General features: G+C 32.6%; 1 protein-coding gene across 3 annotated transcripts in view; it reads left to right on the forward strand.

The window, feature by feature from the left end:
* The window catches only part of LOC135132211 (homeobox protein unc-42), a 64,373-nt gene extending 41,072 nt beyond the window's left edge, over nt 1-23,301 (forward strand). The window contains exons 4-6 of one of the 3 annotated variants that reach the window (XM_064060239.1): nt 17,461-17,637; nt 21,962-22,099; nt 22,548-23,301. In XM_064060239.1, coding sequence (XP_063916309.1) covers nt 17,461-17,637; nt 21,962-22,099; nt 22,548-22,661 — 429 coding nt within the window. In that variant the 3' untranslated portion in view covers nt 22,662-23,301. The remainder of the gene's footprint in view (nt 1-17,460; nt 17,638-21,961; nt 22,100-22,547) is intronic. The other 2 variants (XM_064060230.1, XM_064060224.1) reach the window with 2 other exon arrangements.
* The last annotated feature ends 2,420 nt before the right edge of the window (nt 23,302-25,721 follow it).

Consider the following 25,721-nt stretch of genomic DNA (forward strand, 5'->3'; position numbering starts at 1 on the left):
CAGAAATCCTTCCTGATGGCCAAAAACAAAGTGTCTAAAAAAATCTTCAACATCCATTCGAAGAAAGTTAAGATAACTATTGCCAATTAAGCGATTTGGTAAACCAAATGATCCCACAATTTGATTTTTCTAAATCCCAGCCTGTACATTTACGGAAAACAGATGTTGACTGTGTCTAGCTCGTGTCAAAAAATAGTATATTACATATCGAGGGTGGTAAGAAGCTAATTACGAACGAAGTTTATACACGAGCGAGCGTAGCGAGCGAGTGATGTAATATGAGTTCGTAATTAGCTTACCACCAGAGCTGTGTCATATACTTTTTCTACGATCTATAATGAAGAATCACTTTCAGAGGAAATTTTTTTGGGAAAGCAAATATTTATAGTTGCTATGGAAACTATTCAAACAGGCACATAATATATATATATTACTTCCTCTTGTCTTGTTAAAGCTCGTTTACTGTCGTCTGAACTAACTCGGTAAATTAGCCTTTACACGCACCCTGCCTGTAAAGCGTTACCGTGGCAGCTTTACAGGCACCGTGCCTGTAAAACGTTGTCATGACAGCACCGGAATCAAACACACATTCGCTGCGTCGGCCTTTTTCTTAATCTCACTAATGCTGTGCTAATACTAACGTTAAAATCACCTTCAAACTCTTCATCTTCATCGAATTCCACAATTAACAGAGTTCACAAACACAATTAAACTATTTAAATTATTAATCGAATTTACAAATTGACAGTCCCGTTATTTTCAAACAATTCAATTTTCCATAGTTACCGGAGCAAACTATGAAAAATGACTATAATTTCTATGACTGTAATTTCAAGTAAAATTTCTAGAGATGCCAAAGTTGTTCATTTTCAGGATTTTGAGCAAGAGGAAGTAAAACGTTGTACGCGGCTCGCTTGCAACTAGCCTTTACTGGGGCTCACCGGATTACAGGACTCGCTCCTACGTCGCTCGCCCTGCAAACATTCCGGCTCGCCCGTAAAGGCTAATTTACTAAGCTTGCCACGTAAATAACTATTTTCTACGATCTATAATGAAGAATCACTTTCAGAAGAATTTTTTTTTGGGAAAGCAAATATTTATAGTTGCTATGGAAACTACCCAAACAGGCACGTAATATATATATATATTACGTGCCTGTTCATTCATTACATGCCAGTGGGTGTAACTATGGTTTTACTATGAGGCTAGACAGTTCGTAATTCATGGATTACTATGTGGGAGTAGAAAATAGTTATTTACGTGGCAAGCTTAGTAAATTAGCCTTTACGGGCGAGCCGGAATGTTTGCAGGGCGAGCGACGTAGGAGCGAGTCCTGTAATCCGGTGAGCCCCAGTAAAGGCTAGTTGCAAGCGAGCCGCGTACAACGTTTTACTTCCTCTTGCTCAAAATCCTGAAAATGAACAACTTTGGCATCTCTAGAAATTTTACTTGAAATTACAGTCATAGAAATTATAGTCATTTTTCATAGTTTGCTCCGGTAACTATGGAAAATTGAATTGTTTGAAAATAACGGGACTGTCAATTTGTAAATTCGATTAATAATTTAAATAGTTTAATTGTGTTTGTGAACTCTGTTAATTGTGGAATTCGATGAAGATGAAGAGTTTGAAGGTGATTTTAACGTTAGTATTAGCACAGCATTAGTGAGATTAAGAAAAAGGCCGACGCAGCGAATGTGTGTTTGATTCCGGTGCTGTCATGACAACGTTTTACAGGCACGGTGCCTGTAAAGCTGCCACGGTAACGCTTTACAGGCAGGGTGCGTGTAAAGGCTAATTTACCGAGTTAGTTCAGACGACAGTAAACGAGCTTTAACAAGACAAGAGGAAGTAATATATATATATTATGTGCCTGTTTGAATAGTTTCCATAGCAACTATAAATATTTGCTTTCCCAAAAAAATTTCCTCTGAAAGTGATTCTTCATTATAGATCGTAGAAAAAGTATATGACACAGCTCTGGTGGTAAGCTAATTACGAACTCATATTACATCACTCGCTCGCTACGCTCGCTCGTGTATAAACTTCGTTCGTAATTAGCTTCTTACCACCCTCGATATGTAATATACTATTTTCTACTCCCACATAGTAATCCATGAATTACGAACTGTCTAGCCTCATAGTAAAACCATAGTTACACCCACTGGCATGTAATGAATGAACAGGCACGTAATATATATATATATTACGTGCCTGTTTGGGTAGTTTCCATAGCAACTATAAATATTTGCTTTCCCAAAAAAAAATTCTTCTGAAAGTGATTCTTCATTATAGATCGTAGAAAAAGTATATTACATATCGAGGGTGGTAAGAAGATAATTACGAACGAAGTTTACACACGAGCGAGCGTAGCGAGCGAGTGATGTAATATGAGTTCGTAATTAGCTTACCACCAGAGTTGTGTCATATACTTTTTCTACGATCTATAATGAAGAATCACTTTCAGAAGAATTTTTTTTTGGGAAAGCAAATATTTATAGTTGCTATGGAAACTACCCAAACAGGCACGTAATATATACAGGGTTATCATAAATGATTGTAGTCGAAGTAGGCGCTGACGCAATTGTTTTGATGTGCCGCTTCTTACTTTCAAAAAATTATTAATTATAGTCCACTAAAGTTATGGGGAATTTTTGTTTTGCTTTGCTGTCAGAAGAATGTCATACTGCTCATATGTCATAATACTTTCCCGCGCACGTCTTGTTTACTTGTGTTGTTGTTCCAGTCTTCTTTGTTATAAATTAAATTGAATTAAACCAGTTTTTATCAAAACTACAATGATTGAAAACCGATTAAGGTAACTAGAAATGAATTAATGTGTATTCATATTTCAAATAAATCTGTTTTAGGTTAAGATGGGGTACACTTTTGAACAAAATACGTTTATTGTTGTCTTACTATCGAAATGGGACGTTAACTGCGGACGGGGAATGGGTGTATTCTGTTCAAGCTTGCAAGGATGAGTATTTGGCAAAATTTCCAGAATTAAACATTGAAGAACAGTCTTTAATGACACACATAAAAAGAATCGTTGACTGATTCAACAGCACTGGAAATGTTTCTAAAGGCAAGTCACCAGGAAGGCCTCCAGTTAGTGAAGAGGTCGTCGAAGATTTGAGGGAACGGATGGAACAAAGCCAAAAAAAATCTTTAAGTAAACTGTCTTTGCAATCTGGTGTCCCATACACCACTTGTCAGAAAGTTTAAAAAAAACATTACATATGCATCCCTATAAAGTATCGTCAGTCCATGAACTTAAACCAGCTGATTATCCTCGTCGTGTTGCATATTGTGAATGGTTCCAAAACAACATGAACAACAACAGAATTTTGGATTTGTTATTTTATTCCAATGAAGCATGGTTTCATCTAAATGGCTACGTTAATTCGCAAAATTATAGAGTTTGAAGTGCTGAAAATCCTTTTGTTTTTGAAAAGAAGAATTCCTTGAGTACCCAGAGCAGTGATTATACTGTACCAAAAAAATTTTGTGATGCCTCAAATTGTAGACGAGCAAGCAAATGTGAAAGATTGTTGTTCATCTAACTCGTTTTCCAGACTTCATTGGCGCCTTGGACTGCATATGCACATATAAAAATTAAATTACCAGGTATATGAATTTTTGTTAACATAGAACACAAAAAATGAAATAGTAAAAGTTATAGGTGGAGAAGATCCAGGAGTTTTTAGAAATCAGGAAGATTATCTCTTGATTAATGTACAAGCCATATGTGATGAAATGATTAAATTTCAAATATTGTGGCACAATGATCAGTAGCTACAAATGATAGTACTATTTTTAATCATTGTTCAGTTTAAGATCTGTTTGAAAATACACAACTGCAAAGTTGTGTGCTCTTGGATAGAATATTTTAAGAGAATTTTATTATATTTCTAAGTAACAAGTTATCCCTTAAAAAAATACTTGTTGACACTGCTGATATATCCCGTTACTCCAGCACAACAGCTGTATTATCAGTGACACATTGGAAGCCGCAATAGAATTGGGTGCACATTTGGGATTCTGAAACGACAGTTTCCTGTGTTAACAGTTGTGATTATCGCTGTTGTTTTACACAACATTTTAAAACAGATTGTGATATTTGACAGTAAAAATTTATTGGTAATAAAATTATTTTTTTTTTGTTAATTTCATTTATAGTGAAAAACATATTAAAATTTATTTATAAACTAACAATATCTCATGTTATTGTTAACATTACATTAAAAATGAGCATTATTATTTAAAAATGGACTCTTTAATGTTTTAATTTGAAGTAAATACATTTAATTCAATGTCTGGTTTTAAAACCCTTTTCCTAAAATTAAAATCTTCAATTTCTCGTTCCTTCTTTTGTAGTTAACAACTCCTGCCCGAAATATTGGTTTTTTAATTTTGCCACTTCATAACCCTGCCACTGCTGTGAAATTATGTTCCCATGAACAGTCTCCATAACCTTTGCTCTTCTTCGACTAAACCAATTTTTAGTGTGAAGTGTGAAGTTACTGATCCATCAGCTTTCTAAAATTATTTGGAATGTAACACGCCAGTGGTCCTTAAAATAAACAGTAAATTTTCTATAGATAAGAATGAAATGTATACTTACTTCTTTTGAGGTTGTTGGTAAATCATGACCACAGAATACTGACTACCACCCTGTTCAACTATGCTTTTCTGTTGAACATTGGAACCAAGACTGTGATGTCATCTTGTACCTAAACACACAGGATTTCCTCTGCACCATCTTGGCTATTTGTTGGTTTAATGCTTTCATTTTCCTCCCCACTATGTGAAATGTACGTCTCCAGTCTCCACAAGTGTTTTGATTTGTGATGTCCGTAACTTAACCAAAACAAGGATCCATTGTTTCAAATACTGGACGTGGTCCTTTGCCAATCTTTCTTCTTTCGTCCTCTTCGTCTGCGGCTGTTTTCCGGTCTTCATTTTTCTTGTTCTCGTACCACTTTTTTTTTGAATTTTTGTCACACCAGTAAATGACATCGTCCTTTTTATTTTCTATGGTAGCTTTGGATTCATATTCATAAACTTAATCCATAATTAAAACCTCCTCCGGTGTACAGTTGGTTATTCGGCATTTTGTTGTTCCATATTTTCCATTTTTTATAAACTGCACGAACACACAGTAGGCACGGGGGCACGGACACAAATGAATTTACGTAACACTTCTAAGTGTTAAGTGAAAGCGGTGCAGTTAGGCCTAAACACTTAAAGAATGTTTTATTTATTTTTGAAAATAACCTCAAACAGAGCATGACATTTAGTTAATAGTTCGAATTACTTCGAACCGTATTATGAAGCGGCAACAGCAAAAAATTCATTTGTTTTCAAAGCCAAGTTGACTACAATCATTTATGATGACCCTGTATATATATTACGTGCCTGTTCATTCATTACATGCCAGTGGGTGTAACTATGGTTTTACCATGAGGCTAGACAGTTCGTAATTCATGGATTACTATGTGGGAGTAGAAAATAGTATATTACATATCGAGGGTGGTAAGAAGCTAATTACGAACGAAGTTTACACACGAGCGAGCGTAGCGAGCGAGTGATGTAATATGAGTTCGTAATTAGCTTACCACCAGAGTTGTGTCATATACTTTTTCTACGATCTATAATGAAGAATCACTTTCAGAAGAATTTTTTTTGGGAAAGCAAATATTTATAGTTGCTATGGAAACTACCCAAACAGGCACGTAATATATATATATTACGTGCCTGTTCATTCATTACATGCCAGTGGGTGTAACTATGGTTTTACTATGAGGCTAGACAGTTCGTAATTCATGGATTACTATGTGGGAGTAGAAAAAATGTTTTACGGACCAGTAATGAAAGTCTATCTCCTATCTCTACAGGAGTTAATTCCGCGCTCGTGTTCCTCTGCTCGTAAAGCTTGAACCAGAATGTAATAGTATGAATGTAAGTCTTCATGATGAAAGAGATAATAGATAACAAACGTTGAGGTACCAACATCACAACTAATAGCACGAATGCTTAAATTTTGATTACATTTACTATTTTCAATATTGGCTCATCTCTTTCAGCATCATTCGCATCTGGATTCCTTCCAGCATCCTAATAACACTATGCAACAAATTAAAAAAAAATAAAATTCACAGAATGCACAGTATGTAGTTAAAATTTCTTACCTCAAACTCAATTTAGGATTATGCTTGAAAGAATCGTATCACATCAGGTTTCAAAATGAAAAGTGTTTATTGAATTTTTTGAAATCATACAAAATTAATAAAACAAAACTTCATTTTCCATTGAAAAAGGTCTGTTTTTTCGAACGATTGGCATTCCGATTGTAGCCAGATCTCACAGTATCCCTCTGAAGACACCAACAGAAGTCTGCAAGCATGGGTGGATACATAAAAGCGATATTTTTACGATTAACTACAATCAAGTGTCCCAAAAAGTACGAAAAACAAAACACCCGTTATCTATGTTTTGTGATGTGATATGGGTATAAAACATTTTTTTCTTTAGTATATGGAGTATAGGTACCCAACCTATCACATCAGGTTTCAAAATGACAAGTGTTTATTGAATTTTTTTAAATCATACAAAATTAATAAAACAATACTTCATTTTTCATTGAAAAAGGTCTTTTTTTTTCGAACGATTGGCATTCCTATTGTAGCCAGATCTCACAGTATCCCTCTGAAGACACCAACAGAAGTCTACAAGCATGGGTGGATTCATAAAAGCGATATTTTTACGATTAACTGCAAGTGTCCCAAAAAGTAATAAAAACAAAACACCCGTTATCTATATTTTGTGATGTGATATGGGTATAAAACATTTTTTTCTTTAGTATATAGAGTATAGGTACCCAACCTATCACATCAGGTTTCAAAATGAAAAGTGTTTATTGAATTTTTTGAAATCATACAAAATTAATAAAACAATAGGTACTTCATTTTTCATTGAAAAAGGTCTTTTTTTTCGAACGATTGGCATTCCTATTGTACCCAGATCTCGCAGTATCCCTCTGAAGACACCAACAGAAGTCTGCAAGCATGGGTGGATACATAAAAGCGATATTTTTACGATTAAATGCAATCAAGTGTCCCAAAAAGTGCGAAAAACAAAACACCCGTTATCTATGTTTTATGATGTGATATGAGTATAAAACATTTTTTTCTTTAGTATATGGAGTATACCCAACCTCAAACACTATCTGAACTTTCTGTGAATTTTTTAGTGTTGCATAGTGTAATTAGATTCAAAACGTCAACTTGGGTGAAAACACTTCTATCCGGTATTTGTCTGCCAAGAATTAAGTCTGCATCTCCAAACCATAATCATTGTTTTGACTAAATGCGTATCAGGCAACATACCCTTGGTCAGTAAATGCTAGCGTGATTTGTTTTTGTTGTCTTAGAACGACTTTTGCAAGTGTGAACCAACTACACCAATAGTATAAAGTAATAATTGCAACTTTTTGTCTGGCTATTAATAACTGCCAGTTTGACGTTAGTCATAAATAATTTACAAGGTGACAAAGATTCACAATCGGCAAATTACCCAAAAATTATTTCGAATAATAATTATTTTGGCTATGGCGATAATATTACCTAACAACTTGTAGAGTGAAAGAGGACATGTTAAATGGGCTCAGAGTCAGTTTTAACAATTATGTATTTATTAGTGCTATGGATTATAATATTAACTGCAAATAACAGGCCACTCAAAATCTATAATGGTCCAACGTTTCTTCGTATTATTTTCTATGTTTTGTTTATAACCTTTTCATTTCATATAGAAAATCGTTAAAGTATTACTTATTTGTTTTAAAGTTTCAAAAACGTACGTTTGCCCAACTTAATATTTTGCGTATAATATTCATTATGAGCTCCTTATTTACTATTCAAATGTGTAAGTTGTTGTTCTCGTGGCGTTTTAAAATCCAGAGAAGCCGTCGCTGTTAACTCGGTGCGATGCATGAATTTTAATTTAGACTCGTTTATTTTCTCTCTCCCAGCTTTTGAAAATGAAAACGGTCTTTCACTGAGTGTTCATTAATATTTTAGTAATTTAATAACACAAATTATCATTAGACTCTGTCAGATTAAAATTATTTGGCGACGCTAGTTCCTGGATGTTTAAACACGGTTACAATAACCGCTATTTCTGCAAACACTAGTATTGAAACAATATAACAGCAAAAAATATTTGATTCTGTATAAATGAGGTTTTTGAAATTATCTAGCAACTTGTTACTAGTTCTGTTATGATTGTTATAACAATCAGTGACATAAACTGCTAATTTTTATAACAACTGTTTATATACTGTTTATTCAAAAATTAAAAAAACACCACCTGTTGAATTAAGTTGGTACCAGATAAAACTCCTCTAGCGGTTTGTTTTACACTGGCAAATTGATAGTACAAAAAACTTCAAATTTGAAATGTCATGACAAAAATGTCAAAATAAATAAAGTTTTACCGACCGAGACAAGTTAACAACTGAATTTACTATATCTGTTTATCCTCCGAAAAAACTGGTGACGTTATCTTAAAATTTTGCCCAATAAATCCTATCGAAAATGTGCAAAATATGATGAGTATACTTACTGTCAATGCATTCATATTTTTTAAAGTTGCTATACAGGGAGACTCAAAAAATTAATGAAAGAGTCAATTTATTTTATTGATTAAAGCAAGAACGGCTCACTCCAATTTCCCGAAAATTTAGGAATACCATACTGTTTAATAATAGTACAAACATTAATAAAGTTACTATTACACTGCATTAAATTGGCAAAATCAAATTTTATATTTTTTTCGAAAAAGCTGGATATGTTTTATTGTACTTCATGGGCGAGGGAATTTCTGTCATTGATCATTGATTAATATTTGTTTTTTCATACGTAAGGTGATGACGTCTCAAAAATTTATTAAACAAAATGTTTGTTCAAAAATAAGCTTCCATAAACAACGTTGTTTGTGATTTAGAATGTGTTTTTTAGAATTCTTCACAAAAATATTTAAAAATTAAAAATAAAAATAAACCAATTTATTTCTGTGATTAAATACAAAACGGTATAACTATTATTTTTTTTTAATTCTGGTAGTTTTTATTAACATTATACTGCATATATCACGATTAAGATATTTGTTCCCACCAAAACGCTGATGACGTCAGTACAAAATTTGATCAGGAAAGTTTCACTTAAAACATTTAGCTTAGCATACAATAGACTCATTTGACATAAACGTTGTAAAACTTTTATGACTTAAGCGCCTAAAGCCAAATCACCCTTATAAGTCAAACTGGCTATTGTATAACTTAACTCAATTCACAGCTCTATTATGGCAACAATGGATAGTAATAATCCTTGCGGTTCGGGTCGACAAAGCTTCGAATAGCCAGTTTGACTTATAAGAGTGGTTTGGCTTAAGCCGCTTAAGTCATAAAAGTTTGACACGGTGTATGTCAAGTGAGTTTACAGTACAACTTTACTTGTGGTTTAATAAGGAACCGTTATTTTTGTTTTAAATATAGGGAGTTATGATAAAAACCTCAAATTTTCAGAATCAAACTCAAAATGAACCTCAGCACTTGAACTTATTTAAAATATTTAGCAAAACACTAATTAGAACTGTAATCATATTATAAATAATGTAACCATAGAATATTAATTAAATTTTATTTATTCATACCTTCCAAAAAGTCGTCGTCTCTGCCAGATTTATTAAATAAATATCTACTAAAAACAAATTTTTACGTGGGATGTTACTGATACTACAGGAATGTGATTTTAGTTTCTACAAATACTTACAGGGGATTTTCAGTATTTCAATTTTCCATCATCTAATCATTTCATTTATTCTTAAAATAACAGAATTACTCGCGTATTCTCTGTGAAATTCATAATGTTTTGTAGAGTGTATCACCTCGAAATTTTATTGAAAATGGAAAAAAAGTAAACAGTTGCACGGTTTATAGAGTGCCATACACTAAAATTATTTTCAACTAGACAGAGTGTTCTGTTTTCGAGAGATAACACAAGTTAGTTTTTTTAAGTAGAACACCCTACACGTTTTTATATATTCTCATTTTCTTCTTCCTAAGCTTTAAAACCGTAGTTTCCTTTTGAAATTCCAATGTAACGTTATTCCATTTTTCAACAATGCAATGGTTCACCAAAAAATTGCACTGCGATTATTTTTAACATCTTTGTGCACAAGATAAATAAAGATACGCGCTTTGTTGTAGTGTAACTTAAACTGAGTCTTAGTATACAGGCTGTTTATAAAAAAATCAAAAATATTACAATTTTCAACTGCCGATTTTAGTTTTCATTCTTATTTATTAAGGATTTTCTATATCTAAAGTTAATAGTTTCTGCGATTTTTCATTTTTTTTAAGAAACACATCAAAAGAAAGAGAATACAAAATAGAGCTGCATCTTAATGCAGTAATAAAAGACAGGGTGTTCCATTTGAAAACACTAAAATATCGATATTTGAAAAATGTAATGTTTCAGATTTTTTATAGACAATTGGTATATTAAAATTTAATTTAATTGATACTACAACAAATCAACATCGCTTCAAAATTTCAAAAGTGAGGCATGGTTGTAGATTCTAGGGCGAACCCAATTAGAGTAAGTAAAATATATAGCACGGTCCGTTTAAAAAAAGTACATTGTATGTTACGCCTCAAAAACAGAACACTCTGTAGAGTTGAAAATAATTTTGGTGTCATGGTACTTCAAGAACCTTGATCTTTAACTTTTTTTCTATCTCTAATAATAAATGAAACAGAGAGAACGGAGCACTTGGTGACTAACCCTGTACGTTAAAAATACTTATTCTTCGAAAAAAAACTACTAAATAGGGTTTTATGGAAGAATAACATAACGTCCTAACATGCGGGAAGTTCGGCCTAAATAAACTTTAGAAGATTTTTTTTTAATATTGCTAGACCTCCAAATATAGAGAATAGTTATTTGCATTACAAGACTATAAACTAAGATTTTGCGAATACGGGCGAGTTTACGAGGTCGAACGTTAGCGAGTTTCTGGAAGAGTGATACACACTAATAATTTTTTGGCGGCGTAAATCATTTATTAAAAATCAAATAATTTCATACTACTCGGAAACAAGTATTTAAAGAATGGTGGTCCAAATAAATATTTTTGTAACTTTTTTGAGATTATTATGTTACATTTGGCTGAACGCATAAAAAATTAATCAAATTCATAACATGTTTCACCACTACAACGTATAGCTGCATAGCAAAAATTTTGAATTATTTTCGTTAAATGATTTTTTAACAAACATTTTTATTATTTGACTGTTTCTTACAACATTTGCCAACTAAATTATATCCTGTCTTTTTTGGCGTCTTAAGAGATAAAAAATTCTTTTTTTTTTCTAATGGTTGATTGACTTAAAGTGTATGTCGGCTGTCAAAGATATTAATACATCTCACTTCAGATAGTTCCAACCACTAGCACTCTCCACCACAACGTTGAAGTTACAGTTTTTGCATGATCATGTCAACTAATTAAAATTTCCATTGCCTAAAGATATCTAAGAAATAGCAAAATAAAATATTCTCTAACCTAGAACAAAATTTGAGTAACCGTTTAAGGGCTTTTGACTTTGCAGTTAAATAAAAAAACTTCTGACCATGAGATTAATAATGCTAAAACCGAAACTAATAGAACTACAGCGATCTCAGTCAGTACAGCTTCGCTTCTGTTTTTTGTTACCAGCTTCGCATCAAATTAAAAACCCTATCTTGGAACATCCAAAAACCATAAATCAACTTCTCCAATAATAATTTCTTATCAATCCCAGTGGTAACGCCGAAAAACCTAGTCGCCATGTCTCGAATGGTTAAGACAATAGCGTGTGTTAGCAGAAAGGAGACCCCTGACTGTACTGCCGCGGAAGACGCGAGGCACGTCCCGGTCTCCCTCGATCCCATCAAATGGATCCGTAATGAAGTTAGCCCGCCCCCTGGCGGCGGATGAACCGACCCCTTGCCGCTCGTTCCCCCAAACACGGCTCTCTTTAAGACAGCCTAATGCATATTTTGCGACCTTATCGCCTTCTTTTGTTTGCACTCGGTGTTGGCGTAAGTAGCTGTGGCACAGCCGCCGTCACCGCCGCCTTTGTCTCGACGACAACGTGTGGGGGACGGCGGCTCCAACACGATGCGAATTGGAAATTACTGGGTGTGGACGACACCCGGCCAACAAACACTTTAATTCGCTACTTCACTCAATCAATAGGTCATCGATTTGGAGGGTGTTTTCGGTGTTTACCGAAATTCTTGAAAACTGATTCCTACGTTTTAAGACACAGTCATTTAGATGTACCTCCAAATAAACTGAAATGTATCTTACACATATCTTTAGTAGATACGTAAATATACAGGGAAATCTTTTTAATCCGAAACTGTGAATTTTTGATAATACTAAGCATCTGTAGGAGTAGTATCTATAGACACAGTTATTTTTCCTGCTGCATCGATTTCAAATTATAAATAGTTATAACATTACTGGTGGCTGAGATAACATTAAAATGTCCTAGTCTAAAAATTACGATGATATTAATTTAACGTTTCATTTCACAAAACTACATAGAATAGAATAAACTTCATGACACCAGAAATCACTTTGTCAAAAAGTTTTTTCGTGTATAGTTTTCCAAATTCTGTGTAAGCTTTCCACTCTCCCACTAAATCTAGTAATGGGATTGGTCACCGGCACGTGTCTACCGTTATAAATCAAGGTTTTGTACCAACATCTTAGCTACATATTGTTTATTCCTCTCTACATTTTATTTTGAACTTTTGTTATTAATATTTTTTTTTAATATCAAATAAATTACTTAAAAATTGATCACTGTAAAGTGTAATCTTCTTCGTCTGGTGTCTTCACAATACCCTAATTTTACAATAACCATGTAACGTTACAGAATTTGGTAAACTATATCTTAAAATCTCAAATCATTCAATAAGTAATTTTATCAGTGTTCTGTTTCTCCTATGAACGATTGTTCATATACCTACGATTATTCATATTCTGAGTCACCTCTATAATGATAAATGAACGCTTACTGTCTTAAATTACTTCAACCCGACAGGTTTCTTTGTCGATATATTTTATAACTTATACTCACAACATGTTTTGTAATAAAGTTGTCTTAAGAATTTTATAGATTTATTCTGGTGATTCGTCTTTCTTAATACAAGCAATATACATCCTTCGAGTCTTATTGTTAGTATTATTTGTAATTAATTTACTAGATTAACTAACCTGGGATATTGTTTTAATCGGAGATATGATTTAAATGATTCAATAATAATAATATTATTCATCATTATCGTAAAAAATTATTGTTCCGTCTGCGTATAATATGGCATCAACTCTGTGATCAGCGCCGGGGTAGGTCATTTATGAACCCTAGAAAAAGGAAAGCTAAAAAATCACTCTATGAAGTATTTTTATAAGTGTAATATAAATAAATTGCTCATGCCTTGGCTTATGCATAAGTGAACACTGGCTGACTAAAACAGAGTGTGAAAATATATAACTTTGATACTGCATCATTCTCCGTAAGATCGAACTCAGTCCATGGAGGAGTAATGTAATTTATAAGGAATGGTGTACACTACAAACCACTACATTGGATTAATGAGTTATCCCAAGAAGTCGACTGCAAATTAGTAGGTGTTTACATTAGGGACCTTAATGTGATTGTCATAATGGTATATTGGAAAATTTGACACTTTTATGTTCACAATAAATGAACTTCTGAAAACAGTTCAATGCTATTCCTACAGTGTAATAACTGCTGCACATTTTAATGCCCATATTCATTCTAATAATAATATAGAAACGCTAATTTATTTTGCGATCTCCTTAAATAAGAAATAAGCAACGACTGACAATGTTTTTAGTAATAGTCCAGATATTCCTGTTGACGTTACTCCTCTTGAAGCAAATTAGGCTCATCATGTAAAATTCTTGTAAAAAGTTTCAACTTGGAGAATCCAAAGTTGACAAACACATTATCTGAAAGACCGATTGCAAGACACGAAAATATTATATCCCATATTTTTTTCAGTATCAAAAGCTTAGTGTGTAATCCAATCAGTGGCATACCAACAATTTAAAAAAGTGAAAGGAACATATTATGTATTTAGACGAAATAAATATTTCGATTTAATGTATTTGTTGGGCAGTTATACTTACATGTGGAATACTATGGGAAAAAAAGGAAAACTGCATTTAAAGAAATATATTCCAAAACAAAACAATTACAGCCAAAAGTTGTAATATTTTATTTGACTCTTCAAATACTTCTTGGTTTCAAACATTATTTTAAATCATAATCTACAATAAACTAATATCATAAACTCACATGCTAAAAATTTCAGTACACCTTTAGTGCAGGTACTAGAGTGTGCTAAAAACCAAAAAACGCAGTTCTAAAAAAAGGAACTTTCTTTTATTCTTTCCTATGAAAAATGCAACCAATCTCTGCAGGCAACATTTTAAAAACTGCAATAGCACTTTCTAGAAAACGCAAATAAGTACAGAGCGAAAAACTTGCAAAGGTTTTAAGCCTATTTTTAGACATCAGAAATGTAAAATTTTTACCCCAGATAAGAAAATCTCTTGTACGGAACCAAAATTTGCAAAATGCGGTAAAACGTATTCGAAATGTTTTTAATGAAGTAAGCGTCGAAATCCTGAGCAATGTACGAAGAAGTTTTCATGAACGGATTGAAAAATGTCTCAAAGTGGGTGGGTGATTTTAATGTTTTAGTAATTTATTAAAGTTCTCAAGTTTTCTCATTATATGCATTTTTTATATGTAAAATGTTACTAATAATAATTCATTTTAATTCACAATTCAAAACTTTCTATTGATTCCTCAAACCATGAAGATCGTCCATGTTTAAAGTTGAACAAACTGGAACAAACTAATGCTCTCTTATGCAGTCTTATGGTCGTTGTGTTTTGTTAGATATTACACAAAGGATGTTTATTTTATGCTTATAGTCATTACTCTATTTTAGCGACGATTTTTGTGATGGTAAAACGTTATTTTATCAATTGTTATGTTATTATTTTTACTAATACTTCAGTCATTTTGCATTACCGTGGAAACCTGAATGCAAACAAGATTGTGTATTCGTTGATTCAAGGATAACAATAATTAATTAAAACCATTATAAGACAAGTTTCTTAATAAATTTTAGAAAGATAAAATAAAGTACAATCTCTTAGTTCTTTATGATATTTATAAATTAATCATTGTTAAGTTATTTATTTCACGAACTCGTTTTCTAGTTCTCTAGATACAGATTATTTTAAATTCTCTTTCATATTTTTCTTCCGATTTGGTGGGGTTGGAAGTAAGCTGGCGTTTGCTTTTAACGATTCTAAAACTACTTCGTCAAGCACCATTACATTTGTTTGACACCCGTTTATTTAAAAGAAAAAAATACTCTCGCATAAGAAATTGACACAATCATAGAATAGTAAAAAATCGTTGCTAAACTCAATCCACAGTTCACTATTACAAAAGTTCCCCTGTCGCAGTAAAAAAAAATTGAAATTTTTAATTAAAAAAAACTAAAGAAGTATAAAATAAAATTATGTATTCCACTCGAAGGCGAACGAAAATTTACCCACTCATGAAATTACCCAACTACTTATTTCGCTTCGCTCGCGCTCGTTAGGTAAACGTTTCTGTCGTTGATAAATTTTCTTTTTACCTTCTTGTAGAACAAATAACTATTAGTGAACAAAGCGCAAAAAATGCTTTAAGAAAATACACCGTGCTCAACAAATACTGTTTGAGTTGGCAATAAAATTAACCATTCCTGACAAATTTTTCTTGAGTTGCTATTTCCGAACCTGATTCAAATGCTTGGTGCTATGCTACTTTTAAGTGCTTAAGAAAGTTAGGTTATGACATCTTAATAATAATCGATAACAAATTCTGATTTAAATTAAATGTCACAGTTAACCAAATCAATTTTACAACAGGAAGTAAGATGGAGTGGCAGTTACAGCAATTTCACGCAAAATTTATTAATACCAACTGAAACAGTAATTGTTGATTACTTTGTATTATTTTACAAAAATAAATAAAACATATTAGGACTGATAAATATTAATTTCTGCATTGTTTTTTTCTCAATTTTATAGTAAAATAAAAGTTCAGGTAAATAAAAAAAAGTATTTTTGTTATGTTTAAAAATTATGCGAGGTGTCTCCTTTTAGCTAACGCATACTGCATACTAACAAACGTTTCAATATGTCTTTAACTTCTCACGTTTTACATTTTCATTTCGATCATTATATGTTGATGTGACCGGCGCCTCCGCCACAATGAAATTATTCATGGTTTATTGGTAACACTATTTTGTACTTTGTATTATAGTCTAGCCTTTACTGCAAGTTATTTATTTACAATTATTTGTGCGAGTTTCGACAGCATAGTTATAATATTATGTCTCGCCAGTAATATTAACCTCGGCAATAAAACCGGTTATTTCTTTTATCCGATTTTAGTGGTGTCAGTGATGGCAATAACAAATCGCTCAGGTATGCTTGACATATTTTAAATTACATTTGTCTGCAGGAGGTATAATTGATTTTTACGTAATTCAGCGCAATTATGATGCCCCTCCGAATCAGGTACATATATATTTGCACTTAAACGATCATTTTATGCAATTACATTCAACTAATACAGTTGTCCTAAATTTTTCATGAATGTAATTTATTAATTGTATTTGAACGCTCACAGTTAAATATTAATAAAACAATTATTATCAGTTCTTACTTTGTAAAGTAACCTAACAAAATAAAATATTGTCTGTTGGTTTCTGACTTATAGTGTATTTTTTTATTAAAAACGTTTACTCTTGCTCGCAAAAAATGTGAAATCGTTTTAATTTTTACATAAACTAAAACACAATCATTTAAATAAACAAAAGTTTGTTCTACTTACATTAAACCTTAAAACATTCGGATAGAAAACGTAGTAATATACGAAATAAATAAAAAAGGGGATAGAAGGTACATAGTATGACAAAAAATAAGACTGCTATATAACAAACATACATATATTAACCCAACAAAGGATAAAAGTGATAGTTCTTCTTTCAAAGTCATTGTACCATTTGTCATATGGTTACCGTGTAACATTAATTTTTACCTCATATTCATGCATGCTATTTAAACCATTCATAAGTTCACTCTTGCTAGCACCTTTGAGAAACACCGTATTTTTTTTTAGATATGATGTATTAACTTGATAGAACACTTTATGCTCATATTAAAAACTTTAATTAAGTCATTTATATTTGAAATATTTTTTTTTAATTATTTACAAATCATCTATCATTAAATCTGTAAATTGCAGGTCTGGTTTCAGAACCGAAGAGCCAAATACCGAAAACAGGAAAAGCAGTTACAGAAAGCGTTGGCCCCTAGCGTACTCCCTGGATGCAACGGCGCCATGATGCGGAACATCTACCCGGGGGCGGCGCGAGGCTATCAGCCCTACCCACATCCCACGGCCATCAACAGATACCCTCAGGTTAGCATAAACCATCATTTCCTCACACGAAACAAATTACGCGCGAAAGAAAAACCGGGAGATATTTTGTCGTTTGGGCAACTGTCGGTGGCGGCATCTTAATTCGCCGCCGACCTTGAATTATGGAAACGGTGCCAGGAGTGTGTGATTAGCCGATGCAGGTAAATTAATTAAGTGAGGTCAAACAGGTTAGATGATTAGTTTAGCAAAGACCGCATTTCCTCCGTGTAGCCGAGCGACGGTAGTCGTATACGCCACACAGACCGACGGCGGCGGCGCTCACAAGCGACGGCCCACTCATCAAATAATATGCAAATAAATTTCCCCTGCAAATTAGATACGGCTCGGCCGGATTAAGACCGGAGAAATGCCGCTGTCTGCACGCAAAACCATTCGTGTTATGGGCCGATTCACAAAAGGCCCATCCGGCGGTACCTGAGGGCCCGTGGAAAAGGAGTTTCACCAAAACGCAAACCTGCATAAGCAAATTTTGTTTTAATTCGAGTAACTTCTATAAGGCAATATTTAGATAAGAGTCTTACCAACTATTTTAGCAAAAATAGTTTATCAAATTTTCGATCGATTTATATTCCATTTAATAAAAACTAAGTACAGATTTAGGATTATTTCTAGTAAAATGACTTTATGAACACTCAATATTGTCCAAATTCGCAACTCCTTTTATAAAGTTTATTTTGTTATTTTATAATGCTTTGGAAAAAAATTGTATCCCTGAAAAATATTAGCAAATTATAATGGATCTGGACGGAAATACGTAATTAGTTTAATTTATTAAACATAACAAAAAACTGAAAAAAATAAATGGATTAAAGGAAAATATTTCAGTACCAAATGAGCCCAAAGGTTCGTTAAGGGAGGGGGCGGAAAGTTGGAGGTTTAATCTGCTCTTTCTCTATTTGTAAAAATACATAAAAACCCAATTCATTAAATTATTTGATCAAACACCTCCTAATAAAACGTTATAGGTATAATGATTTTAAATATATAAAGTGGCGGATTAGTCAACTGAATTTTATATACATAATATGTATCACTCTCTGCTGCCATGTAGAGTTTCGCTGTTGTAATAATATCAGCTTCTCCATTTATATACCAGCAGAGTTGTTGAAAAACATTTCAGCTTTACACAGAATACCACTAAACTTCAAGCAGATTTAGAAAAATAGAAAAGATGGAATTATATATATATATTTACCTAAGGTACTCAACTAAGCTAAACAGACAGTGCATTTTCCTTTCTCGTAATTTATACCTAGGGTACAATGTACAATGTAAAATATTTTTTATTAACCTCAGGAACACACATTGTCTGTGACGATCATGAACGTTTATCGAGAATCGTTCCATAATGATTGTAAAACTTAGTCCATCACAACGGAAGCCCCTGATATGTCCATTATTAATGCGACAATTTGGAAATAAATTTTCGTCCAAAATAAGTGTTCGATTTCTAAAAATTTTCATTTTTTTTTTTTAATAATGGGAATAATGTATTTTTTAATAAAGAATTATTATTATTACAACATATATGACACCCTATAATAAGTTCTAACATACTATTGTATTTTCCTTGCAATTAATCAAAACACATATCCTCATATATCATATTAACCAATATCTTTTCTCAAATTTCACGTATTTGTTCCGTTGGTCTGAATCATATAACGTTCACAAAAAGAAGCTTTTTAGAAGCCAAATTTTTCAGTTTTCGTTGAAATCGAATATCTTGTAGCTTCAGATTGTATGACTCCGCGCCTAATCTTTCCGTTTACCCTTACTTCAAAAATAAACTGGTAGATACCCTGACAAAGGCTTTTTTCTTTGAATTGGAGCAACTATAAATACAATCGGTATAAATTCGTTTAGAAACAAAGAAGTATTAAACACTAAAAACGTGGTACACTAAACCTCTTCATCTTTAAAAATACAGGTAATATTTAGCTAAACACAGAAGTCGGACGCTTATTTTGAGATAGAGGAGGTACTTAACAACTTAACGCTTTATTTAAAAATTTCTCCACGTGTTCTTTTTCCAAAGTCCTAATAGGCTAGTCAAATCTTACTTCACTTTCTAGATAGAAAATTAGTTTTATATTTTGACACCTCAAGAAATACAGGGTTATTCAGCTAAGATGACCCATTTGTGTTTTTAAAATAGACAACCCATAATACCGATTCCACTTGAGCCTGGATTACAAAAAATGTTTCAAAACTAAATTGTATCAAAGTTTGCTTATAAATGTATAGAAACGTCAGTGTCAGAAAAATGCCTATGCATTCTTACGATAATAACCAGAAAACTGATATGTTTGCCGAATCTAAAAGAGATTTTTGTAGGCAAATTGGGTTTTTTTATTGCCTGGTAGGTGAACGAAACACATTCAATAAATTTAAGACTGTCATGCAACTGTAATAAATTGCTGACTTTGGCTTCATCACTGAAGAAAACATACTCAATAAAATTGGGATTAATTTGCAATTGGTTTCTTATAAAGTTATAAAAATCCAATCTTTGTGGTTGGTTTGTGGGTCGAAGTGCATGCTCCAGGTGCAGATGGTTAGAGCGGTTAGGATGAAATTTATTTATTTGTCTAGCAATAGCAATTTGTCCCATAACTCCCTCCCATATGAGGATTCTCATTAACTTGTGCAAGCAGTTATACTTCATTTTCCAAGCTAGTCGCAATCTGGTTCCGTTTCCTCTTGTTAGCAGGCCACTTTCTTACGCAACGAATTTTCTAGCCTCTTGAAAATTTTGGGTGTTGGGGCCACACGGTCAGGGTATCTTCGGACATACAATTGTGCTGTACGCCTAGCCTTTTTGTGTCATTCTACATAACGTGTCCATAACCAAGGATCATGTCGGTTTTCTCGTTATTGAATGCATAGGCGTTTTTCTGACACTGACCAACGTCAACACTGACGTTTCTATACATTTAGCAAACTTTGATACAATTTAATTTTGAAACATTTTTTGTAATCCAGATTCAGGTGGAATCGGTATTTTGTGTTGCCTATTTTAAAAACATAAATAGGTCATCTTAGCTGAATAACCCTGTATATACACTTAAAGCGCTTTTTCCCATTTTTCAAAAAAATTTTGGGAATATGAAACAAAATACTCCTACATATTTCTCGGGTGCTTTATTTGTACAAGACACGCACCTATAACATAAAGAATTGTAAAACCTACAATGTTACGGGACAAAAAACCACTCCCTATCAAATAAATTATTGAGAATATTCCTGAAAGTAACATTCTGCAGGTGGACCTAAGAATTCTACACCAGTTGTACACATCTTGGCTAACTTTACCGACATTTGCTATAAATCGGCGATAAGATGATACATCTCTGCATTTGTTTTAACAAACGACTGTTCAATGTTCACAGTCCAAACAATTATCTACAACACTTAGGAACTTTAAAAAAGCACATAACGTCCGTATGACATGGTCTAGTACGTTTAGAGTCGTCATAATAATAAATTTGTCGCTTTTGTTTTCACCTTTCCAATAATGTACTTCGTAGATACTATTTCAATATGTACCACTTCTTCAAAAGCAACCAACTAAAAGAAGCAACTAAAGGAATAGATACAAAAAAAATTGGTCGAAGATTATTTCGACAGAACTTCCCTCGCCCATAAAGTACAGCTTGTGAAATCCAGCTCTTTGGAAAAATTAAAAGTTTTGATTTTGCAAATTGTATTGCTTTTTGTGGCAACCATTATAAGCTAAATATATATCTAATGTTTGAGTAAAGGTAAAGAAACGTGCTAACCATTTTTACAAATGAGTTTTTCTATTAAAAAATTTTGTGTTGATGTCATCCACATTTATGTAAAGACGCATAGATCAGTTTGGATAGATGATAGATACATTGTAATACTAATAATAAAAGTATTGTATTATTGTTATTCTTGAACAGTGATTTATAATAACTGAAAATATTTATGGTACTTGTAATTTAAGACAAATAGCGATAACACTTATCAACCTGTAGACGTGATAGTGAAACAGAAACTAAACTAAAACATGTTTTCTAGGAATTGCAATAACCGGATCACAATGCCGACGGTCCAGACTTTTCATTGCTCTGTCTGTTATTTTATCGTATAAATAAATAATATTCGTTGGTAAAGTACAGTGCTATGTAAAATATATAATATTATAATAATGTAAACAAGTAAAATATTACGCTTGAAGTACACTCAAAATACATACGTCATGCGATTTAATTTTGTAAAATATGTAATTAAACTTATTAAAATTCCAAATTTCCATGTATTGTTGGAATTTCAGAATATATTATGTAATAGAATTCATTTTATTTCACAGATGACCACGAGTTCGTATCCCGGAATGGCTCAGTCCTTTTCGATGTCTCACGGTACAAATATGACTACTGTGGCAGGAATGAGGCAAGACGCAATGAGTAAGTAAAATCTAAAACAGTAGAATATGTGTACCCACAACGAACACAATTAAAAATACTATTACAATCTTTTCATTTCTTTTAAATTTGCTCTCTAATTTATTTCTGCCATGTACACACCTCATTACAGTTTAAAGAAAACGAGGTTTTCAAATAAATTTGTCATAAAGAGTATGTAAAAAGTCATATCGATTTCCGTATTAAGACCCACCGACTAACACAAAATTGGAGTTGCATTAAAACCTTTTTGCTCCCTGACCAAAATTTCATCTAGAATCGGAAATGAAACATCTTCGAGACGCCGTCCGTAATCTTAGTGCATCTGAACGGAAACGACGCTATTTCCTGCGAATCTGAGCTTTTTAAAGCTCTCCTTATTTGAGAGCAGCTCACATTGCTGGCATTACGTATCAGACGTCTTACCTATTCCATCGTTTTTCAATATTTTTGCATTTTACAGGTATGAGCGCCGAGGACGAATGGTACAATAAAAGTTTATCCGCCCTAAGAATGAACACAACGCATCATCCGAATTTAGCAGCACCAATGTTACAATACCAAACGTAATAACGGAACCAGTGAACTAGACACTGCACTCGAATCGATGAAATGTATTAATCAAACACTGGCAAAATTAAATTATTGCGTTGATTTCATCACAAAAACACACGTAACAAAGTTTTATTCGTTATGAAATTTATTTGAGCGAACAACGAGCCAATATGATAATAAAATATGGCTTCTAATCTAGTCGACTTAAGTTCCTTGATCTCCTGAACCGATGATGGACCGATGTTTTCGAAACGTTCGTGGGAAGTCCCTTGTTTGTAAATTTTGTGTGTTAGTGAGATTTACAACCGTGAAGATTGAGTTTATCGAATGATATTCGCACATTCCAGCATCACAGTTTTAAATAAGATCGGATTTGTTAAGTTTATTTCAATGTATATATTTTTAAGCTTATTGTTATTGTCTTCTGCAGTACGACAGGTTGCAAAATATCTTAAAATAAATTTGATCTGAATGGTTGCAATTATTTTATACATGTATTCAGATATTTCGATACTCTTTACTAATTGTATGTCATAGAGTTCAAAATTACACAAGTTTTGATATTTAAGACAAGCATAACAAAACTTATGTAAAAACAGATATTGTAGCTATATCATTACATGTGCCATATTTATTGTAATTGCATTTTGTGTGATTGTACCTACTTTAGAATAAAAAATAACTGTATGTAAAATTGTAAATACTAATAATAAATATTGTAATTAAGAATTATTTATTTATTTATTAGGAGTTACTGAAACAAGTCACTTTGCAATATTTCTTTTGTGATAAGTTGATAACCTTTATATAGTAAAAATCAGCGGCATAAATACCACCCCTGCGGCCACTGCGCCCCGGGGGCGCAAATTCCAAAGGGTCGCCCAGGAGCGAATCTGGAATCATAGGGACCTAATTCTATTATTTATTTGGGACCCCTTTTTTCCTATTATGAACAGAAGTTGGTCGCCATCGGCGGCAATACTTTGTTAAAGTAACTATGTAGTGTGCTGTTACTTTTGTCTAATAATCTAGAAATACTGAAAACTCGTACCTACATAACAGTTAAAAGAAACTGCTGCAAAGAATGAGCTGTGCTCAAAGCAGTTGTGGACGAATTGAATAACCTACATTAAGTTGATTTCGTTGATTTAATTTAAAAAAACTTAATTTTTGTTGTTTATTTAAACAGGTGTTTATACATCTGTAATTTTAATTGCATAATTAGTTATATAAAATAAAGCAAACATTTTTATTCATTTGACATTTTTTTAGAAAATCACTAATTTTTTTTTTTTCATTCACTACAATTGGTTTCAAAAAAACGGGACAAATGACAGTGACATAAACGTCATATTCCAATTTCTTTTCATTGATTTATGAGAACCTGATTTACTCATCTTGTCCTGTTTTTTGTGAAACCAATTGTATCTACAGGTGCTCAAAAAATGGCGCACCAATTCAACGATACATTATTAAATTCGCTGGCGTTCACTTACAAAAACCAAATATCGATTTAGATAAGAACATCAAAAAACGTGAATAATTAGCCACTGTCGTCATATATATTTATATCCTAAATAATTTTTAAGTTTTATGTAAAATTATAAAATGAAAAAAACTATGGATAAAGACAAGATATTATTTACCTTCAAAATTATTTTGAATAGTGAAAGTTCGATCGATTTCAGATAGCCAACATGAAGTAGTGAATTAAAATATTGTGAAACTTCGAAAAGAAAAATTAAACTTTTACGGGTTATATCTTCTACATTTGGACAAAAGGATTTTTTCTCTGCTCCGTAATCCGTAAATGGTTCCGAGCGTAACCGAAGGAAGTATTGTAGTCGAGTACGTCGGCCGACCCTCTACTTTTACGTTTTCTCGACCCTTCATGACCCCTAAAGTACGAAGAAATAAGTCTCCCGTTTCCGTCTGTCTCTCCGTCTGACTGTTCGTCTGTCTGTCGGCCGTCCCGGATATTTATTAGACAGATAATCTCTAAGTACTGAGCCAAGATTGTTGTCAAATTTTGTACGTACAATCGATAGACATACAACGAAAATTTTCCTAACGTATATCAAATTTTGTATTTATATTAGAAATATCATGGAGATGGTAAAACGCTAACCAAAACTTGTCTAATCATCCCCACCAATAATGTCATGACATCACTTCAAAATTGCACATAATAAATGGGTTTTAAATTGGATGAAATAACATAGTCCTACACATGTAGTTTACTACTCCGCATAAAAATCAAAATTATAAAACAACATTTTGCAATTTAATTTTGAATCTGCAAAACCGAATGCTTTGAAATCTTGCAGATGTTTTAAAGTATGGTAAGCATGATAAATTTTTAATCAAAATATATTTACTTATCCCCTCCAAAAAATTGATGACGCCAGCTCAAAATTTTGCCGTAGAAATCCTATCTAAGTTGTACAAAATATGATGAGTTTGTACTTGCAATGTATCATTCCATTCATATTTTTTAGATTTGCATATACAGGGTGATTCAAAAAAATTAATGAATGCGTGAATTTGTTTTATTGATTTAATCAAGAACCACAAAACCGAATGCTTTGAAATCTTGGAGATGTTTTAAAGTTATCATAAGCATGGTACTTAAATTTTTGATCAACATGTATTTGCTCATCCCCCCTAAAAAATTGATGACGTCACCTCAAAATTTTGCTAAATAAACCCTATCTTAAATGTGCAAAGTATGATGATTTAATAACACTGCATTAATATTTTTTAGATTTGCTTATACGGGGTGCCTCAAAAAAATTAATGACTGAGTCGATTTATTTTATTAATTAAATCAAGAATTGCAAAACTGAATATGCATTTTGAAATCTTGCAGATCTTTTGAAGTTATTGTAAGCATGTCAACTTTTTAATCAAAATGTACCTATCCCTATCTGTTTATCAACCCCAACAAATTGATTACGTCATCTCAAAAATTTGCCGAATAAATCCTGGCGAAAATGTGTAAAATATGATTAGACTATACCTGTAATTTGTCATTGCATTCATATGCAGTAAAAGGCAATTAAAGACAGACTTTTA

Source organism: Zophobas morio, unplaced genomic scaffold (genome assembly GCF_036711695.1).
Source record: "Zophobas morio isolate AGI-343-1 ecotype UQ-CSIRO unplaced genomic scaffold, CSIRO_AGI_Zmor_V1 ptg000002l, whole genome shotgun sequence".
In the NCBI taxonomy this organism is placed as follows: domain Eukaryota; kingdom Metazoa; phylum Arthropoda; class Insecta; order Coleoptera; family Tenebrionidae; genus Zophobas; species Zophobas morio.